We start from the raw sequence: 22,351 nt of genomic DNA on the forward strand, positions 1-22,351 counted from the left end.
GTTCACATTCATATTGTAGATTGAGCAACATTTCCTTCATCAGACACTGGGGGCAGGAGTACGTCAATTTGGGTGTACCGGAAATACAGTTATTCAAATAGGAAGATCTGAAAAAAATCTGACTTTCTAGCCATAGACGGGTTTGTGTTGTGTGGGATTAAATTTGCTAGTTCAAAACATGGAGAGATAGAGTTTGTTTTGTCAGGTAAGTATTTAAAACATATATATATATATATCTCTTGGTATTCTTGGTATGTATTTTTTTCCAGCTAGTTTGCACAGCGTTATGATTATGGGAAGATCTCAATCATTTACTCTTCGCGTCCTCTCCCCTTCTCAAAAACCCATTGGATGAGAAAGCCAGAGGTCCCGCCCTTCTGACCCTCTCCCCCAATGGGTTTTTGAAAAAGAGGCAAAGAAAGGAACGGGTGAAATTGAGATCCTCCCCATCATATTGTGTTAGCAGGTATCTAGCTGGCTAATAACTAGCTAGCAAGACGGCTAAGGTTAAGCTAGCTGCATTTATGGCTTGACATTAAAATGTAACGTTCGAGTGAAATATAAAGGTATTTATTTTATATATGTAAATACGTTTGCTTGGACCATTCCATGGAAAATGTGACCACTGTGTCTTCAAGCTGAATCTTTGCTATATCTGTAACGTTAACGTTACCTAGCTAAATCATGTTAGCCTGCTAACTAACGGATGTTAACTGAAATTAGCTATGGTTGTGATGCATTTATTACTAGTTTTTCAACATGATTACGGCTTCCTCTAGTTAAATTCAACGCTTGTCTCACGATATCAAACAATTAACATGTGCTCAATCAATATGTATCCAGTTAACATGAGTCGGCAGGCTAGCTAGTCAACAAACATAGCCAGCTAGCTAGTCAACAAACATAGCTGTCACCTGAGTGTTGATATGCCCATACGCAATAATTTAAGACTGACAGACGGTGTCATGTTATTGGTTTGCCAGCCGCAATGTGTGATATTTGTTTTTTTAACTACCCAGTAAATATCCATAGAAATATCATGCTAGGTTTTTAGTTAGCTAGTCTGACATTTTTTTTAAACTACCTAAATGTCATGATATGGCTAGGGCCCTCTAAGATTTGTGGAATATTTCCCCAAATTATTATGTTTTTGTTTTTCCAGGTTTCTCTTTTTCCAAGCCTTTTCAGGTTTTTATGCTCAAATCACACTTAATATTGTAGTCCACAACAACGCCAGGAGACCACTTTTGAGGTCTGAGGAAAAATAGAAGAAATGTGGGTTTTGGGGTGTCGTTACCCTTTAATTCAAGTGTGCACCAGCAATAGTTCCTTGTTTGGTTGGCTATGTTTCTGTAGCGTTCATGTGATTGCATTGATGCAAGTAATCATGATATCATTATGTGAGGAAGGTATAGGGTATTTTGTAGTTAACATTTTAATTTAGAGCGTTTTTGAGAGAGTCTTTCTATTTCTACCAGAAGAGATTACACAAAGTGTAGACATACGCGAGCACCGCACACACACAGACGGGGCATTCCTGTGCGGTTTCCAAAAGTTGCAGGCAAATATGAATAACGGATGCATTTTGTTCATGTCTTATGATTAACTTGGGCAAATTATTGCATTTTCTAATGTATTGCATTTTCTAATGTTTCATACATTTAGTACATTCCTACTAAGTTCAGTAAAATTGTTTTTATTGTTGAATTCTGTTTTAATGGCTGGATGCCGTCTGCAACGCAGATTTTACAACAAGGCCCTAGTCATATCCCATGTACCAGTCTACCCTCACCCTGGCATTCTGTGTGTTGTTGATTGAGGGCGCAAGGGGCTTTTTTGTCTCACACTTTTCCCTTCTTATTCCAGTTTCACGGACTTGGTCCTTACGACGAAAGTGCAGACCCAGTGAGAGGCACCATCATCTGACATCCTAGGTCTGGAAGATTATGACCCAGTACCAACCACAGTCCAACCGTTCCAACTTCTTCACCGTGAAAGCCGAGGCCTCCTCAACACCACCTCTCGCCACCAGCATGGCCAATAGCAGCGCCGCCGCTCCAGGGAAGGTGATGGGCACACCTGGCCCTGCCGGCAGAATCAGCCCAGAAGGAAGTCAGGTGAGTCCTCATATCCATCTCCTCATCACCAACCTGGGGCATGCTGGAAAAATGTTGTGACAGAAAATGAAAATGTATCTTTTTTATTGGACAGGAAGTCCCTCCCTGTTTCGGTTCGGATTCTTCCATTTGGTAGCTAATAAACACGACCATGGTATACTCCAGCTGGGTGATGTTTTTCAGTAGAATTGTTCAAAGAATTCACTAAAACTGTAAGGTACAGTTACTACTTGGCTTTGCACATATTGACACCAATCCTTCAGTTTCACATGCTGATTGGTTCTGTAAAAACATGCCTTCTATGTTCATCTCCCTAGCCAGATGTGAAGTTTCAGGGTGTACAATGAGCATATGTAGCCACTCTGCTTGACCGCTTCAAGTGCACCATTGACTATGACTAACAACCTGTTTGCCCTCCACTCAGGTGTTGAGTAAAAAGAAGCTGCAGGACCTAGTAAGAGAGATTGACCCCAATGAGCAGCTCGATGAGGATGTGGAGGAGGTATGTTTACTACAGTAGCTCAGAAGTGTCTTTCACTGAAGATGGCGTCCCAAAACTACAAGGCAAAGACTAGTGCATGCAATGTTTTGAAGCCTCGACACTTGTGACCCGAGGTCCCCCATCTGTCTTCCTCTCAGATGCTGCTGCAGATTGCAGATGACTTTATTGACAGTGTGGTGACGGCTGCCTGTCAGCTGGCCCGCCATCGCAAGTCCAACACCTTAGAAGTGAAGGACGTCCAGCTACACCTGGGTGAGTAAAGGCTGATACTGGCTGATGGTTGGAGCAGCAGCCGCTGCAGTCAGGGCTCTACACTGAACTTTTTTACAAGGAGCACGTGTGCGCCTCAGTTGAGAAATGTTGGCGCACACAAATACATTTAGGATCCTTCATTTTTCTAGGCGTACTGGTGCTTCTAAATAACAATTGCAGGTTGCACAGAAAAATATTTTGGTGTATATGCGAGTAAAATGGTCTCACTGTAGAGCCCTGGCAACTAATTGTGGCATAAGCAGTGTTTGTCTCCATTACTGGAATGATTAATTTACTATGGCAAAAATGAGCCATGGGTGTAGCAGTTTTGAGTTTTAAAGATATGCATATAAAAGGTGGATGAAGTTAATGGACCATTTCCTGTTGAGTGTATTTTCTTTTTGATTTTTATTCTCACTCCCTGTGTTGTCTGCCACTCAACAGAGCGCCAATGGAACATGTGGATTCCTGGCTATGGTTCAGATGAGATTCGGCCATATAAGAAGGCTTGTACCACAGAGGCCCACAAACAGGTTTGTTTGTAACACTTTCATCTTGATCACACCCAGGGTTGAAATGTATACTAATGAATTGTGCTAAACGTTAAATAATTTAAATGTACAGTGCTGTGAAAGTATTTTCCCCCTTTCTGAATTTCTCTATTTTTGATACTGAATGTATCTTCAACCAACACCTACTATTAGATAAAGGGAACCTTTATTAGATCATGGGAATGACTACAACCAAATCTCATCGAAAAAGTTTACTCAAGTTTGCCAAAAAGCACCTGGAAGCACCTGAATGATCATCAAGACTCTTAGAAGAATGTTCTATGGACAGATGAGTCAAAAGTATAACATTTTGGACGACACGGGTCTCATTATGCCTGGTGAAAACCAAACACTGCATTCCACAGTTAGATCCGTATACCAATGGTCAAGCATGGTGGTGGATGATAGTGTGATAGTTTTAGGATGCTTTGCTGCTCAGGACCTGGACAACTTGCCTTAATAGAAGGAACCATGAATTCTGCTCTGTATCAGATAATTCTACAGGAGAATGTCAGGCCATCTGTCTGTGAGCTGAAGCTGAAGTCATGCAGCAAGATAATGATCCAAAACACACAATCAAGTCTACATGAAAATGGCTAAAAAACAGCACATTTGAAGTTTTGGAATGGCCTAGTCAAGGTCCAGACCTAATCCCAATTGAGATGTTGTGGCAGGACTTGAAATGAGCAGTTCATGTTGCTGAGTTAAAGCAGTTCTGCATGGAAGAGTGGGCCAGACATCTTTACGAATGAAGCATTTGTGTTTAATGAGTCCGCCAGATCAGACCAGGAATGTTCTCTTGATAAGTGCGTGAATTTGACCATTTTCCTGTCCTGTTAAGTATTCAAAATGTAATGAGTACTTTAGGGTGTCAGGGAAAATGTATTGAGTAAAAAGTTATTTATTTTCTTTAGGAATGTAGTGAAGTAAAAGTTGTCACATTTAAATAGTAAATTACAGATAACCCAAAAAACTACTTAACTAGTACTTTTACTTACTTACTTCCAGTGGTGTAAAGTACTTATATAATTGTTGTTATTGGTTTACTCAGGTTCCCTTTGTCTAATATTAGGTTTTGGTTGAAGATATAACATTCAGTATCAAAAATATGCAAAAGGAGAGAAAATTAGAAAGGGGACAAATACTTTTTCACAGCACTGAATATGTATTAAATAAATATTATTTTTGGTGTATTGTTTATTTAGAAAGTATTGAAAATAATTTCAATAATTTAATATGTGGTTGTCTTACTACCTTAGTTGAATGCACTGACTGTAAGGCGCTCTGGATAAGAATGTCTACGAAAAAATGACCTAAGTGCAATAGTGATTGAGCATGTTATTCATTTGTCTCATCCAGAGAATGGCATTGATCCGCAAAACAACCAAAAAGTAGCAAGACCTGGAACCAGCCTCGCACAAACACTCTGTGCTTTGTCTTTTCTCTGTGTATTTCTAATAATGGGGGACATTGTTTCACCCACGTCTTCATCTCCCCCAGGTTTTGTGTGTGATTTGTCAGCTCCACTATCACACAAGTATTTTGATATCTTGTCCTTTTTAACGCTTTTCACCATAAACTGGCCAAAATCACACACTCTCTCATTCAGTGTAAATGTACACTCAGGTATGAAGTGTTGTTTTTGGACAGTGTTTTGTTTTTAGGAATTATCTGTTCAACTTTACATTTTTGTTCAGGGGGTAACCATCAAACACACACACCTTCAATATGGTGGTGGTTACCATACTCTTTCCCACTTTATTTTATTTTGTCTGGCATGCGTTTGCTGTTGTGCGTTTAGTTTTTGTCACATAAACCCCCTTCATCTAACATCAGAAATGGACACCTTTTGCAGTTAGTTAGTTTTCAGGGTACTTTCATGGCACTATGTTTTTGTGTGCTGTAGAGATCTGATGTCATCTTCATAGTTAATTAGAAAATTACCCAGGACATTGTTTTTCATAAGATGTCAACAATTAACTGATTATTATTCAAAAATCATAAGTATGTGAAGTATTGCTTGTATCGCCAGACTGCCGTGAGATGGGGTTGGGTAATGGTCCTTATTTGGGGATGTGTAGGGAAGCAGTAACATTTTGTTTTACTTCATATGGCCGTGTTGTAGTTAAACCTGTTCCTTTTTATTCCATAAATAAAACAAGATTCATATTTCACTTGGCATTTGATTTGTGTGTTTATTTCAGTGTTAAGTCATGTTCTTTCTCATTTGTTGGAACCTTGAGTATTTCGGAGTTCACTTTCTACATAAATGGATTACATCAGTATATCACTATTCAGGGTAAAGAGATTTGACTAGATTTCCTTAACTGTAATACCACTGTGATAATGTTTCTCGATTCTGGATGACAAACTAACGACCTCCTTCAGAAAAGTCCCTGAACACACACTTGCAAGTCTTTTACATGTGTTATGTCTATTTCCATGTTCTGAAATATTGTCACAATAGGTAATGCCCATCTTGTAAAACTTATTCTCATCCGGTGAAGAGCCTCAAGTCAAGATTATTTTATGATCTTTTATCTAATATGACAGTCAGTTTTTGAAGAGAGGCATTGTGACATGGCATACATGACAATACAGCAACTCAGGAACAGCACCTTCTGTTGTTGGATATATTGATCTTGGGATTTTGTAGCTGTGCTAAGGTTGCACGTGGAGCCAAGCACTTCACCCCGTCCCAGCCCTCTTGTAGCTGCACCTCTCCACTCAGCAAGCCCTGGTACACCCGGCGGGTCAGCAGCTCGAAAGCCTCCGTCACACACTGACCAGTCTTAGCCGACGCCTCAATGTAGGGCATCCCCAGCTGGCCTGCCAGTTTCTCAGCCTCGTTATGGCCCACCACCCGCTCTCCCTGGGCCACCCGGTCATTCTTGTGGCCCACAAGTACAAACAGCACCGTGTGGGGCTGCACATGTTCACACACCTCTGCGTGCCACTCCTGCACATGCTCAAAGGAGGCACGGTTAGTCAGGTCAAACACCAGCAGGCCCCCCACTGAGTTACGGAAGTAGGACCGAGTCACTGACCTGAGAGAAAAGAAAAAAATATCAAAAAGTGAAAGGAAATTGTAAAAATAAAAAAATGGAATCAATTTATGGATGTGAATCAATGATCAGCATATAAATAGTTGTGATAATTACTATGAACTCATACACATTGGTAAATGTTAACCTAAATTAGGCTAATGTTGACTATGTATGGAGGAACTCTATCTATTGCATCTGCAAAAGAGGATGTGGTATTCATTGAAGGGAGGTTTCACCAGAATAGGTATCCTCTTTGAACGACCCCTAGTTGTGTTTCAGTAGATGTCAGATGCATTGTGTCTGGATATCTTACAATTGATTACAATACTAAAGTGCCTATAAGAACATCCAATAGTCAAAGGTATATGAAATACAAATGGTATAGAGAGAAATAGTCCTATGATTCCTATAATAACTACAACCTAAAATGTATTTACTGGGAATATTGAAGACTCATGTTAAAAGGAACCACCAGCTTTCATATGTTCTCATGTTCTGAACAAGGAACTTAAACGTTAGCTTTTTTACATGGCACATTATGCACTTTTACTTTCTTCTCCAACACTGTGTTTTTCATTATTTATTTGAGATTAAATAGATTTGATTAATGTATAATATTAAGTTAAAATAAAAATGATTTTTTTTATTCAGTATTATTGCAATTGTAATTTATTACAAATATATATACAGTTGAAGTCGGAAGTTTACATACACCTTAGCCAACTACATTTAAACTTTCTCACAATTCCTAACATTTAATCCTAGTAAAACTTCCCTGTCGTAGGTCAGTGAGGATCACCCCGTTATTTTAAGAATGTGTAAGAATAGTAGAGAGAATAATTTATTTAAGCTTTTATTTCTTTCATCACATTCTCAGTGGATCAGAAGTTTACATGCACTAAATTAGTATTTGGTAGCATTGCCTTTGAATTGTTTAACTTGGGTCAAATGTTTCGGGTAGCCTTCCACAAGCTTCCCACATAAAGTTGGGTGAATTTTGGCCCAATCCTCCTGACAGAGCTGGTGTAACTGAGTCAGGTTTGTGGGCCTCCTTGCTCGCACAAGCTTTTTCAGTTCTGCCCACAAATTTTCTATGGGATTGAGGTCAGGACTTTGTGATGGCCAATCCAATACATTGACTTTGTTGTCCTTAATCCATTTTGCCACAACCTTGGAAGTATGCTTGGGGTCATTGTCCATTTGGAAGACCCATTTGCGACCAAGCTTTAGCTTCCTGATTGATGTCTTGACCATGCCCCAGGTTCTGCCTTACTATTATTTGACCATGCTGGTCATTTATGAACATTTGAACATCTTGGCCATGTTCTGTTATAATCTCCACCCGGCACAGCTGTCCCCAGGACCTGAGCCCAAGGACCGTGCCACCTGGCCATGCTGCTGCTCCAGTTTCAACTGTTCTGCCTTACTATTATTTGACCATGCTGGTCATTTATGAACATTTGAACATCTTGGCCATGTTCTGTTATAATCTCCACCCGGCACAGCCAGAAGAGGACTGGCCACCCCACATATGCTCTCTCTAATTCTCTCTTTCTTTCTCTCTCTCGGAGGACCTGAGCCCAAGGACCGTGCCCCAGGACGACCTGACATGATGACTCCTTGCTGTCCCCAGTCCACCTGACTGTGCTGCTGCTCCAGTTTCAACTGTTCTGCCTTGTTATTATTCGACCATGCTGGTCATTTATGAACATTTGAACATCTTGGCCCATGTTCTGTTATAATCTCCACCCGGCACAGCCAGAAGAGGACTGGCCACCCCACATAGCCTGGTTCCTCTCTAGGTTTCTTCCTAGGTTTTGGCCTTTCTAGGGAGTTTTTACATTTACATTTACATTTAAGTCATTTAGCAGACGCTCTTATCCAGTGACTTACAAATTGGTGCATTCACCTTATGACATCCAGTGGAACAGCCACTTTACAATAGTGCATCTAAATCTTTTAAGGGGGGGGTGAGAAGGATTACTTTATCCTATCCTAGGTATTCCTTAAAGAGGTGGGGTTTCAGGTGTCTCCGGAAGGTGGTGATTGACTCCGCTGTCCTGGCGTCGTGAGGGAGTGTGTTCCACCATTGGGGAGCCAGAGCAGCGAACAGTTTTGACTGGGCTGAGCGGGAACTGTACTTCCTCAGTGGTAGGGAGGCGAGCAGGCCAGAGGTGGATGAACGCAGTGCCCTTGTTTGGGTGTAGGGCTTGATCAGAGCCTGGAGGTACTGAGGTGCCGTTCACCTCACAGCTCCGTAGGCAAGCACCATGGTCTTGTAGCGGATGCGAGCTTCAACTGGAAGCCAGTGGAGAGAGCGAAGGAGCGGGGTGACGTGAGAGAACTTGGGAAGGTTGAACACCAGACGGGCTGCGGCGTTCTGGATGAGTTGTAGGGGTTTAATGGCACAGGCAGGGAGCCCAGCCAACAGCGAGTTGCAGTAATCCAGACGGGAGATGACAAGTGCCTGGATTAGGACCTGCGCCGCTTCCTGTGTGAGGCAGGGTCGTACTCTGCGGATGTTGTAGAGCATGAACCTACAGGAACGGGCCACCGCCTTGATGTTAGTTGAGAACGACAGGGTATTGTCCAGGATCACGCCAAGGTTCTTAGCGCTCTGGGAGGAGGACACAATGGAGTTGTCAACCGTGATGGCGAGATCATGGAACGGGCAGTCCTTCCCCGGGAGGAAGAGCAGCTCCGTCTTGCCGAGGTTCAGCTTGAGGTGGTGATCCGTCATCCACACTGATATGTCTGCCAGACATGCAGAGATGCGATTCGCCACCTGGTCATCAGAAGGGGGAAAGGAGAAGATTAATTGTGTGTCGTCTGCATAGCAATGATAGGAGAGACCATGTGAGGTTATGACAGAGCCAAGTGACTTGGTGTATAGCGAGAATAGGAGAGGGCCTAGAACAGAGCCCTGGGGACACCAGTGGTGAGAGCGCGTGGTGAGGAGACAGATTCTCGTCACGCCACCTGGTAGGAGCGACCTGTCAGGTAGGACGCAATCCAAGCGTGGGCCGCGCCGGAGATGCCCAACTCGGAGAGGGTGGAGAGGAGGATCTGATGGTTCACAGTATCGAAGGCAGCCGATAGGTCTAGAAGGATGAGAGCAGAGGAGAGAGAGTTAGCTTTAGCAGTGCGGAGCGCCTCCGTGATACAGAGAAGAGCAGTCTCAGTTGAATGACTAGTCTTGAAACCTGACTGATTTGGATCAAGAAGGTCATTCTGAGAGAGATAGCGGGAGAGCTGGCCAAGGACGGCACGTTCAAGAGTTTTGGAGAGAAAAGAAAGAAGGGATACTGGTCTGTAGTTGTTGACATCGGAGGGATCGAGTGTAGGTTTTTTCAGAAGGGGTGCAACTCTCGCTCTCTTGAAGACGGAAGGGACGTAGCCAGCGGTCAGGGATGAGTTGATGAGCGAGGTGAGGTAAGGGAGAAGGTCTCCGGAAATGGTCTGGATAAGAGAGGAGGGGATAGGGTTGAGCGGGCAGGTTGTTGGGCGGCCGGCCGTCACAAGACGCGAGATTTCATCTGGAGAGAGAGGGGAGAAAGAGGTCAGAGCACAGGGTAGGGCAGTGTGAGCAGAACCAGCGGTGTCGTTTGACTTAGCAAACGAGGATCGGATGTCGTCGACCTTCTTTTCAAAATCATCTGCAGAGAGGGAGGAGGGGGGGGGGAGGATTCAGGAGGGAGGAGAAGGTGGCAAAGAGCTTCCTAGGGTTAGAGGCAGATGCTTGGAATTTAGAGTGGTAGAAAGTGGCTTTAGCAGCAGAGACAGAGGAGGAAAATGTAGAGAGTAGGGAGTTAAAGGATGCCAGGTCCCCAGGGAGGCGAGTTTTCCTCCATTTCCGCTCGGCTGCCCGGAGCCCTGTTCTGTGAGCTTGCAATGAGTCGTCGAGCCACGGAGCGGGAGGGGAGGACCGAGCCGGCCTGGAAGATAGGGGACATAGAGAGTCAAAGGATGCAGAAAGGGAGGAGAGGAGGGTTGAGGAGGCAGAATCAGGAGAAAGGTTGGAGAAGGTTTGAGCAGAGGGAAGAGATGATAGGATGGAAGAGGAGAGAGTAGCGGGGGAGAGAGAGCGAAGGTTGGGACGGCGCGATACCATCCGAGTAGGGGCAGTGTGGGAAGTGTTGGATGAGAGCGAGAGGGAAAAGGATACAAGGTAGTGGTCGGAGACTTGGAGGGGAGTTGCAATGAGGTTAGTGGAAGAACAGCATCTAGTAAAGATGAGGTCGAGCGTATTGCCTGCCTTGTGAGTAGGGGGAAGGTGAGAGGGTGAGGTCAAAAGAGGAGAGGAGTGGAAAGAAGGAGGCAGAGAGGAATGAGTCAAAGGTAGACGTGGGGAGGTTAAAGTCGCCCAGAACTGTGAGAGGTGAGCCGTCCTCAGGAAAGGAGCTTATCAAGACATCAAGCTCATTGATGAACTCTCCGAGGGGACCTGGAGGGCGATAAATGATAAGGATGTTAAGCTTGAAAGGGCTGGTAACTGTGACAGCATGAAATTCAAAGGAGGCGATAGACAGATGGGTAAGGGGAGAAAGAGAGAATGACCACTTGGGAGAGATGAGGATCCCGGTGCCACCACCCCGCTGACCAGAAGCTCTCGGGGTGTGAGAGAACACGTGGGCGGACGAAGAGAGAGCAGTAGGAGTAGCAGTGTTATCTGTGGTGATCCATGTTTCCGTCAGTGCCAAGAAGTCGAGGGACTGGAGGGAGGCATAGGCTGAGATGAACTCTGCCTTGTTGGCCGCAGATCGGCAATTCCAGAGGCTACCGGAGACCTGGAACTCCACGTGGGTCGTGCGCGCTGGGACCACCAGATTAGGGTGGCCGCGGCCACGCGGTGTGGAGCGTTTGTATGGTCTGTGCAGAGAGGAGAGAACAGGGATAGACAGACACATAGTTGACAGGCTACAGAAGAGGCTACGCTAATGCAAGGAGATTGGAATGACAAGTGGACTACACGTCTCGAATGTTCAGAAAGTTAAGCTTACGTAGCAAGAATCTTATTGACTAAAATGATTAAAATGATACAGTACTGCTGAAGTAGGCTAGCTGCCAGTGGCTGCGTTGTTGACTTTGTAGGCTAGCTGGCAGTGGCTGCGTTGTTGACACTACACTAATCAAGTCGTTCTGTTGAGTGTAATAGTTTCTACAGTGCTGCTATTCGGGGGCTAGCTGGCTAGCTAGCAGTGTTGATTACGTTACGTTGCGTTAAAAGAACGTCAATAGCTGGCTAGCTTACCTAGAAAATCGCTCTAGACTTCACAATTATCTTTGATACACCGACGGCTATGTAGCTAGCTATGTAGCTAGCTACGATCAAACAAATCAAACCGTTGTGCTGTAATGAAATGAAATGAAAATGTGATACTACCTGTGGAGCGAAGCGGAATGCGACCGGGTTGTTGAGTGCGGAAGTTCTATTCAGTAGACGTTGGCTAGCTGTTGGCTAGCTAGCAGTGTCTCCTACGTTAAGGACGACAAATAGCTGGCTAGCTAACCTCGGTAAATTAAGATAATCACTCTAAGACTACACACTCTAAACTACACAATTATCTTGGATACGAAGACAGCAAAGACAACTATGTAGCTAGCTAACACTACACTAATCAAGTCGTTCAGTTGAGTGTAATAGTTTCTACAGTGCTGCTATTCGGTAGACGGTGGACGTTTGCTAGCTGGCTAGCTGCTTTTTCCTAGCCACCGTGCTTCTACACCTGCATTGCTTGCTGTTTGGGGTTTTAGGCTGGGTTTCTGTACAGCACTTTGAGATATCAGCTGATGTACGAAGGGCTATATAAATAAAATGTGATTGATTGAAATTTGATTGAGATGTTGCTTCAATATATCCACATAATTTTCCATCCTCATAATGCCATCTATTTTGTGAAGTGCACCAGTCTCTCCTGCAGCAAAGCACCCCCACAACATGATGCCTGCCACCCCCGTGCTTCACGGTTGGGGTGGTGTTCTTCGGCTTGCAAGCATCCCCCTTTTTCCTCCAAACATAACGATGGTCATTATGGCCAAACAGTCCTACTTTTGTTTCATCAGACCAGAGGACATTTCTCCAAAAAGTACGATCTTTGTCCCCATGTGCAGTTGCAAACCGTAGTCTGGCTTTTTTATGGAGGTTTTGGTGCTTCTTCCTTTCAGGTTATGTCAATATAGGACTCGTTTTACTCTGGATATAGATACTTTTGTACCTATTTCCTCCAGCATCAAGGTCCTTTGCTGTTGTTCTGTGATTGATTTGCACTTTTCGCACCAAAGTACGTTAATCTCTAGCTCCTTCCTGAGCGGTATGACGGCTGCGTGGTCCCATGGTGTTTATACTTGCGTACTATTGTCTGTACAGATGAACGTGGTACCTTCAGGCGTTTGGAAATTGCTCCCAAGGATGAACCAGACTTGTCGAAGTCCAAAAAATAAATTCTGAGGTTTCAGCTGATTTCTTTTGATTTTCCCATGATGTCAACCAAAGAGGCACTGTGTTTGAAGGTAGGCCTTGAAATACATCCACAGGTACACCTCCAATTCACTCAAATTATGTCAATTAGAAGCTTCTAAAGCCATGACATAATTTTCTGGAATTTTCCTAAGCTGTTTAAAGGCACAGTCAACTTAGTGTATGTAAACTTCTGACCCACTGGAATGGTGATAGAGGGAATTATAATTGAAATAATCTGTCTGTAAACAATTGTTGGAAAAATTGACATAGAGATTGACATAATATATATTTTCTTTTGAACTTTTATTTAACTAGGCAAGTCAGTTAAAAACAAATTATTATTTACATTAACGACCTGCGCCAATTGTGTGCCGCCCTATGGGACTCCCAATCACGGCCAGTTGTGAAACGGCCTGGATTCAAACCAGGGTGTCTGTAGTGACAACTCTAGCACTGAGATGTAGTGCCTTAGACCGTTGCGCAACTCAGGAACCCACATTTACCCTATTTATACAAAAGTATGTGCACACCCCTTCAAATCTGTGGATTCGGCTAGGTGTATAAAATCAAGCACACAGCCATGCAATCTCCATTGACAAACATTGGCTGTGGAAAGGCATTACTGAAGAGCTTAATGACATTCAACGTGACAACGTCATAGGATGCCACCTTTCCAACAAGTCAGTTAGTAAAACTTCTGCCCCGGTCAACTGTAAGTGCTGTTATTATGACGTGGAAACGTCTTGGAGCAACAACGGCTTGGCCAGGGAAGTGGTAGACCACACAAGCTCACAGAATGGGACCCCCAAGTGTTGAAGTGCGTAGCGCATAAAAAACTGCTGCCCTTGGATGCAACACTCACTACTGAGTTCCAAACTACCTCTGGAAGCAACATCAGCACAATAACTTTCGTCAGGAGCTACATAGGTTTCCATGGCCGAGCAGCCGCACACGAGCCTAAGATCACCATGAGCAATGCCAAGCGTCAGCTGGAGTGGTGTAAAGCTTGCCGCCATTGGACTCTGGAACAGTGGAAATGCGTTCTCTGGAGAGAATAATCATGCTTCAACATCTGGCTGTCCGACTGACATTTCTGGGTTTGGCAGATGCCAGGAAAAAGCTACCTGCCCCAATGCATAGTGCCAACTGTAAAGTTTGGTGGAGAAGGAATAATGGTCTGGGCTGTTTTTCATGGTTCAGGCTAGGCTCCTTAGTTCCAGGGAAGGGAAATCTTAACACTAAAGCATACAATGACATTCTGCTTCCAACTTTTTGGCAACAGTTTGGGGAAGGCCCTTTCCTGTTTCAGCACGACAATGCCCCCATGCACAAAGCAAAGTCCATACAGAAATGTTTTTTCGAGATTGGTGTGGAAGAACTTGACAGAAGAACTTGACAGAGCCCTGACCTCAACTCCATCGAACACCTTTGGGATGAATTGGAACGCCGACTGCGAGCCATGCCTAATCACCCAACATTAGTGCCTGACCTCACTAATAATGCACTAGTGGTTGAATGGAAGCAAGTCCCCGCAGCAATATTCCAACATCTAGTGGAAAGTCTTCCCAGAAAAGAGGAGGCTATTATAACAGCAAAGGGGGGACCAACTCCATATTAATGTCCAAGATTTTGGAATGAGATGTTCCACGAGCAGGTGTCCACATACTTTTGGTAAATCGAATGTAAATAATATATAATAATACATATGCCATTTAACAGACTCAAATTACAGTCACGCGTGCGTACATCTTCCATATGGGTTGCCCCGGAAATCGAACCCACAACGCTGGAGGTGCAAGAGCCACACTCCACCAACTGAGCCATACAGGACCACAATGACATGCATGATAAATATGTGCTGCTCTGATTTGGACCAACTGCAACTTGCCTATGTCTTTCTTTGCTGTACCTGACCACACAATTGGACAGTAAGACCAGGTGCAACAAAACTAGAGCCTGAGTCTGGTTGACTGAGATATCAAGAAAGAAGAGCAATGCCTTATGGACAGACCTCATCCCATTTTAGTAACCATTGAGTTTATATGTTTTGACCACGATAACTTGCTATCTAGGGTGACAGCCAGCGGTTTAGTCTCTTCAACTTGCTCAATAGCCGCATTAGTCAACAATAGATCAAGATGAGGTTTAGGGTTGAGCGAATGTTTTCTCCCAAAAATTATGTTTTTAGCTTTTGAGATATTTAACACCAGCCTAATGCTAGTTACCCATTCTAAAATGGACTGCTCTCTATGTTAAGGGTGTGATTTTTTTTTAGTGTCCTTCGCTATATGCGTGCTGAAAGTCTGTTGTCAATTTGTTTACTGTGGAATATATCATTATTATCATCATTATATCTGGTCGAACACAAGGGTTGGTAACAGGCTGATTGCTCGGCTATTTGAGCCAGTAAAGGGGACTTTACTATTCTCGGATAGCGGAATGACTTTAGCTTCCCTCCAGGCCTGAGGGCATACACTTTCTAGTAGGCTTAAATTTAAGATGTGGCAAATAGGAGTGGCAACATCGTCCACTATTATCCTCAGTAATTTTCCATCCAGATTGTCAGACCCCAGTGGCTTGTTATTGTTGATAGACAACAATAATTTTTTTCACCTCTTCCACACTGACTTTACGGAATTCAAAAGTACAATTCTTCTCTTTCATAATTTGGTCAGATATACTTGGATGTGTAGTGTCAGCGTTTTTTGCGGACATGTCATCCCTAAGTTTGCTTATCTTGCCAATGAAAAAGTCATTAAAGTAGTTGGCAATATCAGTGGGTTTTGTAATAAATGAGCCATCTGATTCAATGAATAATGTTTAAGTTGGCTTTTTTTGTATTTTTTCCCAAAAATGATGCTCCAAAGCTTTTTTACTATCATTTTTTATATAATTTATCTTTGTTTCATAGTATAGTTTCATTTGGTTTTTATTTAGCTTAGTCACATGATTTATTAATTTGCAGTATGTTTGCCAATCAGTTGGGCTGCCAGATATATTTGCCATACCTTTTGCTTCATCCCTCTCAACCATACAATTTCTTAATTCCTCATCAATCCACAGGGATTTAACTGTTTGTACAGTCATTTCCTTAATGGGTGCATGCTTATTAGTAACCGGAATAAGCAATTTCATAAATGTGTGGCCTCTGGTTGCTCCTCAATACAAACCACAGACCAGCAAATATTCTTTACATCATCAACATATGAATCATTACAAAAACTTATTGTATGACCTCTTATACACTATATTAGGCCCAGAACTTTTGGTTTTCCTAGATATGGCTATTATATTATGATCACTACATCCTATGGATTTGGATACTGATTTAATTTCTGCAGCATTAGTAAAGATGTGATAAATACATGTTGATGATTTCATCCCTGTGCTGTTTGTAAATACCCTGGTAGGTTGACTGACAACCTGAACCAGGTTGCAGGCAGTGGTTACAGTTTGACGTTTTTTCTTCAGTGGGCAGCTGTTGAGAGCCAGTCAATATTTAAATCTTAAATATTTAAACCCAGAAAATATACATTTCTGTTGATATCACATACATTATCAAGCATTTCACACATATTAGTGTTAGCACTTGGTGGTCTATTGCAGCTTCCCACAAGAATGGGCTTTAGGTGAGGCAGATGAACCTGTGAGCCATATTACTTCAACAGTATTTAACATGAGATCCTCTCTCAGCTTTACAGGAATGTGGTGCTTTATATAGACTGCAACACCTCCCCCGTTGGCATTTCTGTCTGTTCGGTAAATGTTATAACCATGTATTGCTACCACTGTATCATCAAAGGCATTATCGAAGTGAGTTTCAGAGATGCAATATGAACGTCATCTGTTTACAAGCAAGTTATTGACTTCATGGACCTTGTTTCTCAGGCTGCAAGTTAATATGGGCTATTTTAGCACTTTTCTGGGTTGCGTGATGGTTTTTAATGCTTTACTGGGAGGCTTATCAGAAGTAGACTTGCTCATGTTACTTATATTGGAGCTGATAGTGCAGGGTGAGCTGCACAAAGTGGTCTTCCTACTAGGGCACACCGCCTCTGTGTTAACAGTGTAACTCTGGTTCATAGGCTCATGATTACTGCATACAATAGCTGTAGGATCAACAGAGGTATTCAGGGCAATTAGGGGGACATACATTAAGATACTTACATTGTGTCTGCCAACGCCCCTCGGATAATGTACATCTGATGCAGCATTATGACGACTCATTGTCACAATGATAGGGATTAACTGAGCTGGTCTTGGGTCATTGATAAGTCATTGTTTCAACTTAGCCTTGAAATGCACGGACAGAGTCCAGGAGCCAAAATGATTTAGATGGACTCCATCATTCCTGTAGAATATTTTCTGTTTCCAGAAGGTGTCATAGTTATCTATAAAAGTGACTCCAGCAGAGCTACAATAATCTTTCAGCCAGATGTATAATGCCAGTAGCCTGCTGAATCTCCCACATTTACATTTACATTACATTTAAGTCATTTAGCAGACGCTCTTATCCAGAGCGACTTACAAATTGGTGCATTCACCTTATGACATCCAGTGGAACAGCCACTTTACAATAGTGCATCTAAATCTTTTTTTTTTGGGGGGGGGGGGTGATGAGAAGGATTACTTATCCTATCCAAGGTATTCCTTAAAGAGGTGGGGTTTCAGGTGTCTCCGGAAGGTGGTGATTGACTCCGCTGTCCTGGCGTCGTGAGGGAGTTTGTTCCACCATTGGGGGGCCAGAGCAGCGAACAGTTTTGACTGGGCTGAGCGGGAACTGTACTTCCTCAGTGGTAGGGAGGCGAGCAGGCCAGAGGTGGATGAACGCAGTGCCCTTGTTTGGGTGTAGGGCCTGATCAGAGCCTGGAGGTACTGAGGTGCCGTTCCCCTCACAGCTCCGTAGGCAAGCACCATCCCACACCCAACGATGGTACTGGACCTGAAATGGACCTGAAATGATTGGCTGTTTTTTGGAGCCTTTTAAGGCTAAAATAAGTTCCTTAAAATCCATGTTCAGATGTTCTTAGCTAGCCCTCCTGATGTAGTTTGACCCCACATGGACTACGACAGTGTCAGCTCCCGGCATCTGTCGTAAAACAGCCGATAGAAGCTTTGTGATGTCCTGTGCTCGTGCTCCTGGGTAGCACTGTCGTAGCATTTTTTTGTATTTTACTCGCATAAAACATTTGGATGGAAACTTGGTTATACATTGGATTGGAAAGTATTCAGAAAGTTTTCAGACCCCTTGACTTCTCCCCAATTTTCTTACGTCACAGCCTTATTCTAAAACTGATTAAATTGTATTTCCTCATTAATCTACACACAATACCCCATAATGACAAGGCAAAAACAGGTTTTTAGAAATGTTTGCAAATGTAAAAATATCACATTTACATAAGTACTCAGACCCTTTACGAAGTACTTTGTTGAAGCACCTTTTTCATCGATTACAGCCTCAAGTCCTATTGAGTACAAGCTTGGCACACCTGTATTTGGGAAGTTTCTCCCATTCTTCTCTGCAGATCCTCTCAAGTTAGGTCAGGTTGGATGGGGAGCATCACTGCCCAACTATTTTCAGGTCTCCAGAGATGTTAGATCGGGTTCAAGTCTGGCTTGGCTACCCAAGGACATTCAGAGACTTGTCCCGAAGCCACTCTTGTGTTGTCTTGGCTGTGTCGTTGTCCTATTGGAAGGTGAACCTTCAACCCAGTCTGAGGTCCTGATCACTCTGGAGCAGGTTTTCATCTCCCTGTATTTTGCTCCGTTCATCTTTCCCTCCATCCTGACTAGTCTTCCCAGTTCCTGCCGCTGAGTGGCTTCCGTCTGGCCACTCTACCATGAAGGCCTGATTGATGGAGTGCTGCAGAGATGGTTGTCCTTCTGGAAGGTTCTCCCATCTCCACAGAGGAACTCTGGAGCTCTGTCAGAGTGACCATCCTGACCAAGGCCCTTCTCCCCCGATTTACTCAGTTTGGCCTGTGGTCAAATGATCAATGGAAACAGGATGCCCCTGAGCTCAATTCTGAGTCTCATTGCAAGGGTCTGAATACTTATTCAAATAAGATAATAATAAAAAAAATGTTTTCGCATTGTCATTATGGGGTATTGTGTGCAGATTGATGAAGAGAAACATGTATTTAGTCCATTTTAGAATAAGGCTGTAATGTAACAAAATGTGATGTAACAATGTTCCTGATTGTTGCTGGTTGAAAATACACAGGACCTTCTAATCATCAAGTTTGCATGAGCGGGGGTTTTGGCTTTCAATGGTGACATGACCATGCAGTAACAGAATGTGTAACTTGGCCTATTAAACACAAAAACTGTTTCAAGTGACAATTAGGCAGGTCTGATGACAAAAAAGAAAGACAATTCTACTTCATCCATATTTATTTTTGCCAAAAAGTATTGTGTGGTTAGCTACACTTCTAAAATGGCAACAACAAAAAAGTTAACTATTGAAAACGATACCAAGATTTTAATGTAGTTCAACTACCACCAAGCTACAGCAAAATGTAGTTAAATTACTAATTGAACTATATGTAGTTTACTACTCCCCAACACTGAATATCAACTCATGAGGCAGAGAGGGAGACAGATGATAAACCAGACTATAAGGAACGCTTGCACTATGGTCAAATGTGCAAGTATGTGACAGTTAAAAGAAACTCCTAACCATTGATTCACAGGGAATATTTTGTTTGGCTGTGGTGAGTCACAGTGTTCATTACATTCTGCAAGGAGGGCAGGTCTGATGCACCTTACTCCCATATAGGTTATATTGTATTTGTTTGATTTTCCTTTAGGTAAAGACTGATGAATACTCCTATTGTTGAAAATACCCAAATCAAAGAGCAGGTAGTTTATCAGGGTATTGCATTTGCATGAACATTGCAGTGGTGTGAAGATAAGGGAAATAGAGAGGGGAAGTTGCAGCTCTCTGAAGGGAAAGGGTGCATTCTGCTCCATATCAAGGCAAGCCCTGTATTTCCTGTTGTCAATATGGTTAGTTCTTACTAGTAAGAATTGTCCTTTTATGGGAACAATCCTATCCCCGAGCCTCTGTAAAATACCCAGTTTGTGCAGATCATGGCATTAAAAGCCAATCAAATTGTATTGGTCACATACACGTGATTAGCAGGTGTAGAGTAATGCTTGTGCTTCTAGCTCCCACAGTGCAGTAATATCTAACAAATTACACAACATATACCCAATACACACAAATCAAAGTAGGAATTAATTTCGACTATATACATATATGGACGAGCGATGTCAGAGCGGAACGGACTAAGATACAGTAGAATAGTATAGAATACAGTATATACATATGAGATGAGTAATGCCAGATATATAAACATTATTAAAGTGACTAGTGTTTCCTTCCTTAAAGTGGGCGAGTGATGGCTGTTTAACAGTCTGATGGCCTTGAGATAGAAGCTGTTTTTCAGTCTCTCAGTCCCAGCTTTAATGCACCAGTACTGACCTCATCTTCTGGATGATAGCAGTGTTAACAGGCAGTGGCTTGGGTGTATGGTAATCATGTATTTACATGATTTATGCCATGGAGTAGAAAGCAGGTCCCTCAAGTCAGAAAAGTAACTGGATGGTGGATTAGTAAATGAATAGCTAACATTACAGAATGGAGTGATGTTGTAGGCTGAATGAATGTGTTGTTGTGGTAATACATCACATTACAGTTCTTTACCTGAACCTCTCCTGGCCTGCTGTGTCCCAGAACTGCAGTTTGACCCTAACGCCAGGCTCCACCTCCAGGAAGTGGACGTAGAAATCCACCCCTACTGTCTGGTTGATGCAGTCCAGAAACATCTCCTCTGTGTAGCGCTTCAGCAGGGACGACTTGCCCACTGTCGAGTCCCCTAACATGATGATCCTGAACTGGTACTGCCACAGAGTCAGGTCCATAGCAGCTGCTGAGGACTGTAGAGGGGGATAGGGCAGATGGAGGGAGATATGGAGAGAGGGATTCCCCTCAGGAAGCCAGAGGCAGATAGGGTTTTGACAAGCTGGAGCTAGTTCCTCGACGCTCCCTCTGAGGAGAACTAGTGCGAGGCACTTCTCACGGCTCCCACATAAAACAGTCTCTGTCCGTAGTGTCAGCAGCCAGGAAACACCCTCACATTGTTGATCCCCTGCTGTCGAAAGTGTGTTTGGTTCAGTGTGTGTGCTTGCTCCTCAAATCCTCAGTGAAAGCACCTGTGGAAGAATGTCCATCCCATCGAGTTCTTAAGTTGTTATGCTGCCGTCCTCCTTCATGTAGATCTTGACTGATATTGCACAAGCATGTGCATGTGTGTATGAGTGTTTGGTAGGGGTGGGGACTTCCAAAGTTTGCCTGTGCAAACTTGATACTTGACAAAGGGAGAGGTGCAAGAGTGTGAGAGGGAGGGCTCTCCAATGGAAAGGGAGGGGTGTGCAGATGGAAAGAGAGAAAAGGGGAGTTGCGGCTCTCTGAAGGGAACGGGTGCATATTCTCCCCTGAATCATGCATTTCCTGTTGTCACTATTTGACACTATGTTTCACTAAATAAGAATATGACATGGGTTGCAAGCACTCATTTTATATCAAGTTATCAAGAAACTTACACTGAATTGTAGCCTCCCCCATAACACACTATATGGGTACAGTTGAGCCTCTGAAAAAGGGAAGTGGACAACAATACAACCTAAACTCTCCGAGGACTCACACGGAGGGGCTACTTGGGATTTTAATAGCTCAGGATATGTAAACTGAGCTTTATTTCATAGGTTGTCAAATCAATCTCTCTCAAGTCAAGACAGGAACTTGCACGTTCAGCTGTAAGGATTGTCATTGGAAACAAGAGGGACTGGTGCACACTGAAAAGGGTGGTCTATTCAGGGTCACAGAATATCACTAGTCATATATCAGTCTTATATTCCGTACAGCACTTTGAGATATCAGCTGATGTACGAAGGGCTATATAAATAAATTTGATTTGATATCAAAGCTGATCTCAAAGAATTATAAAAGTTAAATAAATTCAAGGTTTTCTTTCTGTTATAAAAAAAAATGTGAAGGATGATATTGAAATAGTGCAGAATGGAAGATGGATCAAATTCACACTGACTTTTTATTTTCATCTTCCATTCATTAGTGCATCACTGTTTTATTCAATAACACCTCGCTGGGTGTTTTTTTCTGAGGGAAATTGACAAGCACATACATCTCTTACTACATTTACATATTATCAAACTGTATTCACACTGTTGTTTCTTAGTGTTCTTGGACAAAGTTTCACTTTGAAGAATACCATTTAAAAAAGTGGGGCATTGTAATGCCGATATGTTGCATTCAATTGTTCAATTCAATTGTTTAAAAATAGTCAAAAATCTAGCCATTTTAGTTTCCTGCATAATTTCAGTGAGCTACTTTTCTCAGT

General features: G+C 42.9%; 2 protein-coding genes across 3 annotated transcripts; one reads left to right on the forward strand and one right to left on the reverse strand.

The window, feature by feature from the left end:
• Positions 1-42: 42 nt before the first annotated feature.
• taf12 (TAF12 RNA polymerase II, TATA box binding protein (TBP)-associated factor) lies at positions 43-5,596 on the forward strand. Of its 2 annotated transcripts, none has more exons than XM_035750483.2 (6): positions 43-205; positions 1,867-2,117; positions 2,542-2,619; positions 2,757-2,871; positions 3,316-3,404; positions 4,782-5,596. In XM_035750483.2, the coding sequence occupies exons 2-6, from the start codon at positions 1,947-1,949 to the stop codon at positions 4,815-4,817; spliced, it is 489 nt and encodes a 162-aa protein (XP_035606376.1). In that variant the 5' UTR covers positions 43-205; positions 1,867-1,946; the 3' UTR covers positions 4,818-5,596. The 2 variants fall into 2 exon arrangements, with proteins under 2 accessions (XP_035606376.1, XP_035606377.1); XM_035750484.2 differs by lacking the exon at positions 43-205 and adding an exon at positions 401-566.
• On the reverse strand, positions 5,313-21,397 carry rab42b (RAB42, member RAS oncogene family). The gene is made up of 2 exons (XM_035750482.2): positions 20,638-21,397; positions 5,313-6,469 (listed from the first exon to the last, which is right to left on the reverse strand). The coding sequence occupies exons 1-2, from the start codon at positions 20,853-20,855 to the stop codon at positions 6,028-6,030; spliced, it is 660 nt and encodes a 219-aa protein (XP_035606375.1). The 5' UTR covers positions 20,856-21,397; the 3' UTR covers positions 5,313-6,027.
• Positions 21,398-22,351: the final 954 nt, after the last annotated feature.

The sequence above is a fragment of the Oncorhynchus keta genome, chromosome 34, assembly GCF_023373465.1.
Source record: "Oncorhynchus keta strain PuntledgeMale-10-30-2019 chromosome 34, Oket_V2, whole genome shotgun sequence".
NCBI classification, from domain to species: domain Eukaryota; kingdom Metazoa; phylum Chordata; class Actinopteri; order Salmoniformes; family Salmonidae; genus Oncorhynchus; species Oncorhynchus keta.